Source organism: Sinocyclocheilus anshuiensis, unplaced genomic scaffold (genome assembly GCF_001515605.1).
Source record: "Sinocyclocheilus anshuiensis isolate Anshui unplaced genomic scaffold, SAMN03320099.WGS_v1.1 scaffold152, whole genome shotgun sequence".
In the NCBI taxonomy this organism is placed as follows: Eukaryota; Metazoa; Chordata; class Actinopteri; order Cypriniformes; family Cyprinidae; genus Sinocyclocheilus; species Sinocyclocheilus anshuiensis.
In genome coordinates, this window is record NW_015555781.1 from 3,418,429 (window position 1) to 3,428,932 (window position 10,504).

General features: G+C 36.1%; 2 protein-coding genes across 2 annotated transcripts in view; both read right to left on the bottom strand.

Moving 5' to 3' along the window:
- Window positions 1-1,929: 1,929 nt before the first annotated feature.
- On the bottom strand, window positions 1,930-7,708 carry syngr3a (synaptogyrin 3a). Its single transcript, XM_016468624.1, has 4 exons — window positions 7,527-7,708; window positions 5,790-6,024; window positions 5,417-5,562; window positions 1,930-2,985 (listed from the first exon to the last, which is right to left on the bottom strand). Exons 1-4 carry the CDS (start codon window positions 7,626-7,628, stop codon window positions 2,782-2,784), a joined length of 687 nt encoding a protein of 228 aa, XP_016324110.1. The 5' UTR covers window positions 7,629-7,708; the 3' UTR covers window positions 1,930-2,781.
- Window positions 7,709-8,828: 1,120 nt separating this feature from the next.
- The window catches only part of LOC107674715 (FAD-linked sulfhydryl oxidase ALR-like), a 2,123-nt gene continuing 447 nt past the window's right edge, over window positions 8,829-10,504 (bottom strand). The window contains exons 2-3 of the mRNA XM_016468800.1: window positions 9,640-9,848; window positions 8,829-9,520 (exon numbers count right to left, since the gene is read on the bottom strand). Coding sequence (XP_016324286.1) covers window positions 9,358-9,520; window positions 9,640-9,848 — 372 coding nt within the window. The 3' untranslated portion in view covers window positions 8,829-9,357. The remainder of the gene's footprint in view (window positions 9,521-9,639; window positions 9,849-10,504) is intronic.

A 10,504-nucleotide genomic window follows, 5' to 3' on the forward strand; every position in this document is an offset into this window, starting at 1 on the left:
TAACGTACTCACCCTCAAGCCATCCAAGATGTAGATGAGTTTGTTTCTTCATTTGAACAGATTTGGAGAAATTTAGCATTATATCACTTTCTCACCAATGGATCCTCTGCAGTGAATGGGTGCCGTCAGAATGAGAGTCCAAACAGCTGATTAAAGCATCACAAGTAATCCACACGACTCCATCAGTCCATCAATTATCGTCTTATGAAGCGTAAAGCTGTGTGTTTGTAAGCAAATCCATCATTAAGGTGTTTTAACTTCAAACCATTGCTTCTGGCCAAAATATGAGTACATAATCCATAAAACGTCCTCCAGTGAAAAAAATGATCTCTGTTTAGTGTGTCTTTGTCCTCTCACATCAATCCACTAACATTTTGTCCTCTCACATCAATCCACTAACATGTTTGTTTAGAACTGTGGAAAGAAATACAGCATTATGGATAGAGGACTTGTATTTTAGCTGGAAGCAACCGTTTGAAGTTAAACGCATCTTTAAACATGCAGCTTTTCGATTCACAAGTCGGTAATTTACAAGTGGAGACCTGTAAATTACTTGTGTATATGATTGTGATGTTTTTCTCAGCTGTTTGGACTCTCATTCCGACGGCACCCATTCACTGCAGAGGATCCATTGGTGAGCAAGTGTAATGCTTAATTTCTCCAAATCTGTTCCCATGAAGAAACAAACTCATCTACATCTTGGTTGGTGAGTAAATTTAAAGCAAATGTTTTTGTGTGAACCATTCCTTTAAATGTAGAAATCTCAAAATGTTACAGGGTGTGGCTTTCAGAACAGAATGATCTCATAATGGTGTGTGAGAGTCATTAAAAAGGCACATTACAGGTGATCCACTCATGAAAAACATCTTTATTTTCATAATGTCTGACAACTGCAGTCTGAAGACATTCTGACTGACAACGACGAATCTTTTGTGTACATCTTTCAATCACAAAATGGGATATATTGCCTGCAGATACAGTATGCAATATGTATTTTAAAAGAGTCATGGACAAGGTCAAGGCATTTTTACTGATGCAAATTTTGCACTTTGTCCTTCAATGAGGTACAAATACAAAAACTAAAGGCTTTTAATTTCACATCTTTTCATCATCTATAATACTTTTGTAGAGGTGCAAATTTTGATCCAGCAAAACATACCTCAGTGAATCACTCCAAAACTCTCCCATAATACTGGTCCATGAGGCATTTTAACAGGAGTGCAGAGTTAAGTACAGGAAACACAAGACCCTGACCACTTTCACAAACATACTACATTTACATGTATTGAAGTACAATCACTATCATTTGTGTATTTTGCACTATCTCTGAACACAGAAACATTACCAAAATCTACCACATATCAGACAAAGCACTGATGATGGTCACCAAACAGCTTTTTTTTTAAACTACAGCCAACTGATGAATATCTAAAGAGTGTCTCAAACAAATAATTTTGCAAAATACTGGCATATGCACTGCTGTTCAAAAGTTTGAGGTTGGTAAGATCTTTTAAAGTTTCTTCTGCTCAACAAGGCTGCATTTATTTGATCAAAGATACACTAAAAACAGTAATATTATATTAAAATTTGAAATAGCTGTTTTTGTATTTTAATATATTTTAAAATGTTATTCCTGTGATGCAAAGCTGTATTTTCAGCATCATTACTCCAGTCTTCAGTGTCACATGATCCTTCAGAAATCATTCTAATATGCTGATTTGCTGCTCCAGAAACATTTCTTATTATCAGTGTTGAAAACAGCTGTGCTGCTTAATAGTTTTCAGGATTTTCTGGTGAATATAAAGTTCAAAAGAACAGCATTTATCTAAAATAGAAATATTTTGTAACATTACAAATGTCTTTACTGTCACTTTTGATCATTTTAATGTATCCTTGCTGAATAAAAGCATTCGTTTCTTTTAAAAACAAAATGTTTTACTGCCTTTTGAATGGTAGTGTATTTGAATGTACTTCTTTCTAATGTTGAAAACAAACCAATTGGCGTCATTGTCCAAGTTTGTAAATGCATTCAAAGTATTTATTTTAAATGGCAATTTAACTTTTTTCAAATGATTATATGTTTGTATTCCTCAATTTTAAAATGTCAACTGATTGTGGCTCTTGATAAAAATCCTTATTTGTTTGAAATCTTTTTAGTGGGATTCAGTTCATCTTTATATTTTGATACAGTCAGAAGTATTCATGCACTGTAAACTACAAAACTCCTTCCAAAATAAAATCAGGCTTTATGTCTTAACACGTTTAGTGGCTTCACTAAATCAAACACTGAATCAACACCTTTTCTACACACTTTTGATGCATAAGACACCCTTATCTACAGCGAAACGCCACCCTCTTTTTAAGAAGACCACCTAGCTTTTAGTTGGAGAACACTTAAATGTGTCAAACGTTTTGGTGATTCCATGTTTCAGATATTGCACTTATATACAGTACCCAACAGCATTATGGAAACTGAATAAATAAGGTATTGTTTGTGATGCATGGCACTTCATAACTCTCTAAATATAACATGCAACATAACCTTTTTCATTTTTAAACAACACTAATAACCCTTAAACGGTTTCATTCCAGTTGATAAATTAACATGTAATATTCCGAACGAAAGTGAAATCACAATCAACATAATCTTGTACAGAAGTTCACAGAACGGTACTACCTATGAACATTGTCACACCACTTCAGTTTGAAGACCAGCGCCAGCCATCCACACTGACTCTGACACACCAATGACATCGCATGTGGATTTAGCTAGGCACCGTTTCAGTAAATTGGCACCTGGTAGGTTGGGGCGTTGGGGTCCAGGTTTTCGGTGAAGGGTGGGCTCTGGTATGTGTCGTCGGGCTCGGTGCTTGTGATGGTGGGGTAGGGTTGGACGGGCGGGTTGCCATCCAAGTCTTCTGTGGTGAAGAGGCTCATGTCAGTCCCCAGCATGTACTTCTGCACTGCTCTTACAGTCAAACCAGCCTGAAACACAAAGAGGAAGCAAATGAGTCACGCATTAGTATCAAACTCTTTTTAAAAATAACTACTCTTAACTCTGACAACTTAAAATACTCAACTCTATTAGCACAACTTAAAATACCTGTTTTCTGTTTTAATATATATTTAAATATAATTCATTCCTTTGATGCAAAGCTGTATTTCAGCATCATTACTCCAGTCTTCAGAGTCGTGATGATCCTTCAGAAATCATTCTAATATACTGACTTATTATTATCAATGTCTTTGTCAAACAGTTGTGCTGTTTAATATTTTTGTAGAAACACTACAGTCATAGACAAAAGTTTTGGCAGTGACATCAATTTTGTGTTTTGCAAAGTTTGCTGCTTCACTATTTGTAGATTATTTTTCCACGTTTCTATGGTATACTGAAAAACAATGATAAGCATATCATAAGTTTTAAAGACTTTTATTGGCAAAAAATATAATGAGTCAATATTTACAGTGTTGACCCTTGTCGGATCCAAAATTTCAATGTAATGATCTTCGAGCCACTTCTTTATCACTCTTGCTTTGTGACATGGTGCTCCATCATGCTGGAAAATGCACGGATCATCACCAAATTGCTCATGGATCGTTGGAAGAAGTCGCTCTTGAAGGACGTTTTGATACCATTCTTTATTCATGGCAGTGTTTTTGGGCAGAATTATGAGAGAGCCCACTCCCTTGGTTGAAAAGCAACACCACACATGGATGATCTCAGGATGCTTCGCTGTTGGCACAACACAGGACTCATGGTAGCGTTCACTTTTTCTTCTCCGAACAATCGATTTTCCAGATGTCCCAAACAGTCAAAGGGAGCTTCATCAGAGAAAATCATTTTGCACCAGTCTTCTGCTGTCCAGTCCTTGTACTTCCTGCAGAATTTCAGTCTGTCCTTGACGTTTTTCTTGGAGAGAAGTAGCTTCTTTGCTACCCTTCTTGACACCAGGCCGTTGTCCAAAAGTCTTGGCCTCGCTGTGTGTGCAGATGCTCACACCAACCTGCTGCTGTTCCTGAGCAAGCTCTGCACTGCTGGTGACACGATTCCGTAGCTGACTCCTCAGGAGGAGACGGTCCTGGCGCTTGCTGGACACTCTGGGACGTCCTGCAGACTTCTTCACTGCAGTCGAACCTCTCTCCTTGAAGTTCTTGATGATACGGTAAATGGTTATTTCAGGTGCAATATTCTTTGTAGAAATTTCCTTGCATGTGAGGCCATTTTGATGCAAAAGCGATGATGGCTGCACATGTTTCTTTGGAGGTAAACATTGCTAACAAGAACACAATGATTGGAATCGCTTCTTTCCTCCTTTTATAACAATCAGTCTGCTCTTACAATCTAATTAGTACGATAGTGATTAACCTGACTAGTACTCATTCACACTTTCACATGTGCTGCTGATATGATTAGTCAATTAATGTTAGCTGGTCATTTTGTGTCAGGATCAAAAAAGAGTGAAATTTGTTTTGGCCAATGAAGCTTTTAGCAATTATTTAAAATGCATCTGATCACTCTACACAATAATATAGAAACAATGTGAATGAACACCACAACAGCTTAAGCAGCAAAAAGGCCATGACTGTATTTTTTTTAGTATTTGTCACACTCACACACCACATGGACTTTTGTTTTCGTTTGCACCTTTCCCCAGTTCTAGTTGTCCGGTCTCGTCAATGTTACCCTGTCTGTTGGATTAAAGACTTTCTAATCCTTCATCTTCATGCATTTATTTACAGCGTAGCATGACAGTATTCTTTCATGAATAGAAAGTTCAAAAGAACAGCATTTAGTTGAAATTGAAATCTTTTGTAACATTATAAATGTCTTTACTGTCGCGTTTGATCAATTTATTGTGTCCTTGCTGAATAAAAGTAAAAAGATACAATATATAATATATAAAAATAAACTTAAAAAAAAAATGTTACTTACCCCAAACCTTTGAATGGTAGTGTATCATATTTCCATACATTATTATGAATTAATAAATTATTCCAAACGGTAGTGTGTGTTTGTGTGTATTTCTAATACAATTACTAAGAATCAAGACAAGATATATATTTCACTCTTGTTCAGTAACTGTAAGAAATAGCCTAGGTTTTTCACTGTTTCATTCACATCAGGACACGCCACCAAACACTATTCTCATCCTCATTCACGGCAGCAAGGGAAAAGGAAGTAATTCTGTTATATGTGCCCACGTCCCCTGAGGGCTGAAACCAGTATGTAGAACAAGCTAATGTCGATGAGATAGGTCATGAATGATACAACAACTTATTCATTTACTGAAATGGACTGGTATTCTGGATATCCTGCCATTTCAGCTCCAGATTTGAAAAAGAATGGCGGTTACTCTAATAAAATGACAATGAAATGTGTTTTCATTTCTGTGTAGAGATAGTTATGCTCATTTACCCAGGTGAAGATAGAGAAGAAGGAGAAGGTAATGGCAGCTCTGGCAGCATCCGCGCCCTGATTTAAGGGCAGCTCATCTGGGGTGGTGCGCTGCCATTGGTTGGCCAAGAAGCAGAAACAAACAAACCACAAAAATGCCCAGAAACCTGTAGTCATGCACAAAATACAACAATAAGAATATATTAGAGTAATAATGTCAATATAGTTTACTATACTGCCCCCATGTTTACATATATATACAAAACATCTCAAGGCAATACAGTACTTCTGTAGAGATCATGAATCATTGCCAGACCCCATGAACAATTCACAGTTTAAAAATAGCCGTCACAGAGAGAGTCTCAGTCTGTTTTGGCATGCTCGTATTGTTTACCTGAAAATCCAATGTCCAGCATCACTGCCTTCTTCCTGTCTTTAATACTGCTGATTTGTTGGAACTTCATGTCAAGGATAATGAAGAAAATGCATGCTAGAAATGCTATGAGCCCAGTGGTGGTTCCGTAGTTGCAGGCATTGTTGTTCTTGTTGAAAACGCAATAGAGCCTCTCACTGCCATGGTTGATGTAGCCTTCATTTATTATGGATCCAAACACTACCATTGAGAAGATCTGCAGAGGAAATGATACACCTGTTTTAATGTATTTTTTCTTCTTCATGGTAGCACTGTTAAAGCCATTATAAATGACATTAAATACTAAAATACCATTACAACAAATACTATTATTCTACGTTCAGGTTGTTGACATGAAGTGACAGAAACATCCCATACTGTGACAAAAAGCAAACTTAATTTAAAAGGCGAAAAACTTAAAATGGTGACCACAACTTTTCATGACATTTTTAACGAACAATTTCAAACTTCGAAGCATTAAATAATGTAGTAATGTTAGTTAATGATCGTACTTACATTGCTCTTAATTACCCAGAAAATATATCTATTTTTCAGGTGTCGATTGTTAGAAATTAAATATTTCAATGACAAAATGAAAGAGAAATATAAACTGACACAGACATAAGATCCGCTGCATGACCAAAACACTGCTGTTCAATAAACATAATGTACTCTAAATAGACAATAACTCTTCTAAATTAACATTTTCCACTTGTAGGGCCAACTATTATTCTTCTGCATACAGAAAAAAAAGGTGCAAACTGTCATTGAGGCGGTACCTTTTCAAAAGATACTAATCTGTACTTTTATAGCAGGCTGATAGGCTATACTTTTACACTAATATATAACTTTAATATTTTTGGTTTTTGATTTTGATAAGATTTTGAAGCCTATCTTTACAAGAAAGAAAAGCCTTTGACTGAAAGAGAAAGCTATAATGGTCCACGTGATGTGTTTGTCTGACGCAAATAAAATCAAATGAAGTAACAGCACATGCGCTTATAGTAATGCATCAACCAATCAGAATCGAGGCGCCGGTCATATAGAAGCAGACTGTGGCTGCGGCTCAAAACCTAGTGGGCTGCCTAAGTAGACAGCATTTCTAAGCAACACACAGAACACATGCGATGCTCAAAATGAGGCAGCTCGCTATGCTTTGGGTCACACTATAATGATGTTCTTACTGAAAAACCTTATTGCATAATAGAGAAACGTTCATCAGATTGACTCGTTTTATTGCTTTAATATAGGTAAATAGCCTATATTTAAAATATTATTTATTGTTTTGAAGTCACGCCTAGTGATAGACCGATGCATAAAAATAATACATAATAATATAATGGTATATTACAAACGAGTTCATCCCACCATAATAAACCAAACAACAAAAAGATTCAAGAATGAGCGCGTGTATTTATATACATGCTTGATGCTTTTATGTTATTATTCTAGAAGGAATCACAGTAACCTCGTCACCAGAGGCAAATACGCTTCATGACATCAATACGTCAATATTTTCAATATAAACCAAAAGTAATCTTTGATTTCACGAATAAACGGATATCTATATGCGAGTCATATTTCCCAGTGACCTTATTTAATTATTAAATAAGCGCGATTAAAATGTTATTATTATGATACGTTCTGGATTATTCTCACAGAACCACACTTGTCTCTTCTAAGCTGATATGATCATTTGTAGGTAAATAAATGTCTTACCCATGATAATATTCTAAGGATGGTCTGCGGCTGTTGGATAAAGGCAATAGGGTCGAACGCAGCACCGGCTCTCCCAGCACCAAATGAACCCACTCCGTCCATTTTCCTCCTACTGTTATTCAGGCTCTGGGCTGTGGGTCGAGGTAGGCACACACACACACACACACACACACACACCCCACTGCCTGTCAGAGGCGTGCGCAATCTCTCTGTGATTCAGTGTACTACATTGTCTCAACAACACCATCTACCGACTACCTCACGTCCTCACTCAGCTGGCAGACCGCTAACTTCACAGAGCAGGGCTTCAACTTCAAAAACAACTGGAACATTTTAGGGTGGTATGCAGAATATTTAGTCAAGGAAAGGGTAATACTTGAAGATATATCAAATATTACAATAAAACAATATCACATAAAAATGATAGTTAACCCAAAATCTATACGATTTTCTTTCTTCAGTGGAACACAAAAGATGATATTTTTAAATTGCATATAATGAAAGTCAATAGGGACACAAAAGAAAATGTTGAAGAATATTAGTGTCCAAACAAAATCCAGTGTCATTCAGGTTTGGAACGACATTGTTTTGACTATCACAGCATACTTCATATGAATGAGTGCAATTCTAAAACAGTGATGCACTCTGGCGTTATCATTCTACACTGCGATATTATAGTCTTGCAGCAAATAATAATGCATAAATAAAAATGACTTTTTCATGATAAGGAAAGCAATGTGGGAAGACATTACTATAGCCTATCCTTGCCACATTTGTAAACAGCAAATAAGCATGCAAATTAATTGAGTTTTGGTTGTTTTAAGAAGCCTATCTTGATGCAATTGAACATGATCAACAATTCATTGTTTTACCCATTCTTGAATATGAATAATTTATTGAGACGTCTAAACCATTGGTCTTCAACTGGGAAACCACAGCACACTTCCAAGCGGACCACAAGATGGCTTAAAATTATTTAAAATAACACAAATAACATTACGTTTTCACTAGAAAAAAAGCTATATTATGGATAGGGAACTATTTTATCTGGTTTTAAATTAAAAACATCTTAATGATGAATTTGTTTATTACAAACACGCCTTTTTGCTTTACAAGACATTATTTGAAAGTCTGGAGTCGTGTGGATTACTTGTGGATTATTGTGATGTTTATCAGTGATCAGCTGTTTGAACTCTCATTCTGACGGCACCCATTCACTGCAGAAGATCCATTGGTGACCAAGTGATGTAATGCTAAATTTCTCCAAATCTGTTCTAATGAAACAAACTCATCTACTGTACATCCTTGATGGCCTGAGGGTGAGTACATTTTCAGCAAATTTTCATTTTTGGGTGAGCTATTCATTTAATTGCCATTCCATGTTTCTGTAAATAATTTTTTTTTTGAAAACAAGCAGCTTTGTCTTTATAGCAGAACTATCAGAAATATCTTGGGGAATATTCAGTTATTGTCTTACAATGAGGGGCTTTGGAGTTCAAAAAGCTGAGAATCACTGCTCTAAACAAAGCATTTTTGTTTCCGGCTGTTGCACAGATTGTTACAAAGTTCATGCTGTTGCCTCTGGGCTAATCATATGCACGGAGAGCTCAATAATACAAAACAATATGGGCCATAACACCATACTCTTGTAGACAGCAAAACTTGATTAAAAGCACAATACAGACAACTGTATATGAATAAATCACTCTATCAATTAGTGCAAAGTCTCAAAATGCATGACTCCTGAGTGGCACTTGCAACAAAAAGGACAGGTCCACAGACTCAGTGTGCGGCTGCATTTTGCTCATGTTCATGATTGTGTTGGAGGTTTTCAGTCACAAGATCCATCTTTCCAGCCATCTCGCCATCGCTCATCCACCTTGCTGCAGTCATACTCTGGCTTGCCTAATCGGATGTTGATGTCATTATGGAGGCGACACAGCCACTGTGAGAGGTTATGCCGACTGCTAGCGTCTGGTTGATTCATTTTCAGTCTGATAAGACACAAGATCATTGAAACATATGCTACCAAACACAAACTGTAAACACTGCAATGCTTCTGCTGAAATGCTAAAAGACAAACATAAAAACCACAACAATAAATGATGACAACCTTGATCTCAGGTCCTCTGCACACTCATCACATGGGAAAACCTTTGAGAAGAGGTTGATGAACTGTGTCATCTCCCCCTGTTGTTCTGTGGTCGGTGTGTCTGGATAATATGCAGCCATAGTGTGAAGAAAACACCATGAGCTCCTTCCCAGTTCCTCTCTGTCTAGAGGGCATTCAACAGGCCTAGCCTCCTCCATCGGCATGCTCTCCTGTTCAAAATATCACATGACTATTTACTGTCATAGCACAACATTATTGTAGCCATTTACATTTATATTTATACATAAGGTATACATGTGTTTCCTAGGAATCAAACATATGACTCTGGGTTGATGCAATTCTCTGGCAGCTGAGCTATAGTTCTTGAAAAGTAACCATAACTATGATTGGCGTCTCTGTTGTTAAACACAATATTCTGCTTATTTATTTTCTAAATATTTTTCTTAACAGAAACTAAGAGTACTGACTGATTAGTGTACATCCTTAAAACAATAAAGAAACATGGTTTAAGTTTACATCTTGATTTTGAGTTTGTTTAGCATTTTAATTTATATTAGAGCTTAGTTTTATTTATTATTATATAATTGTTATTATATTATATATATAATTTTTATTTTATTACAATATTATTATTTATTATATTTAAATTTTACTATTATTATTATGTTAATAATCATTATATTAATAATGTATTACGGTAAATACTTTAAAGTCATCCTAAGGCCACCTTGAAAGTTTGCAGATTTTTTTCCCCCACCATAAATATTGCAAATTCATACCAAATCTATTTGGGGGTATGTGTGTGTATATATATATATATATATATATATATATATATATACACACATATCTCCACTTTAGTGTG

Bases quoted from the DNA above. Each gene is read 5' to 3' on its own strand.
- syngr3a (XM_016468624.1), bottom strand. From the start codon at position 7,628: ATGGACGGAGTGGGTTCATTTGGTGCTGGGAGAGCCGGTGCTGCGTTC. The intron at 6,025-7,526 runs GTAAGACATTTA...TTTCCTCTGCAG, and splicing joins TCCTTAGAATATTATCATGG to ATCTTCTCAATGGTAGTGTT. The intron at 5,563-5,789 runs GTAAACAATACG...GCATGACTACAG, and splicing joins GCTGGACATTGGATTTTCAG to GTTTCTGGGCATTTTTGTGG.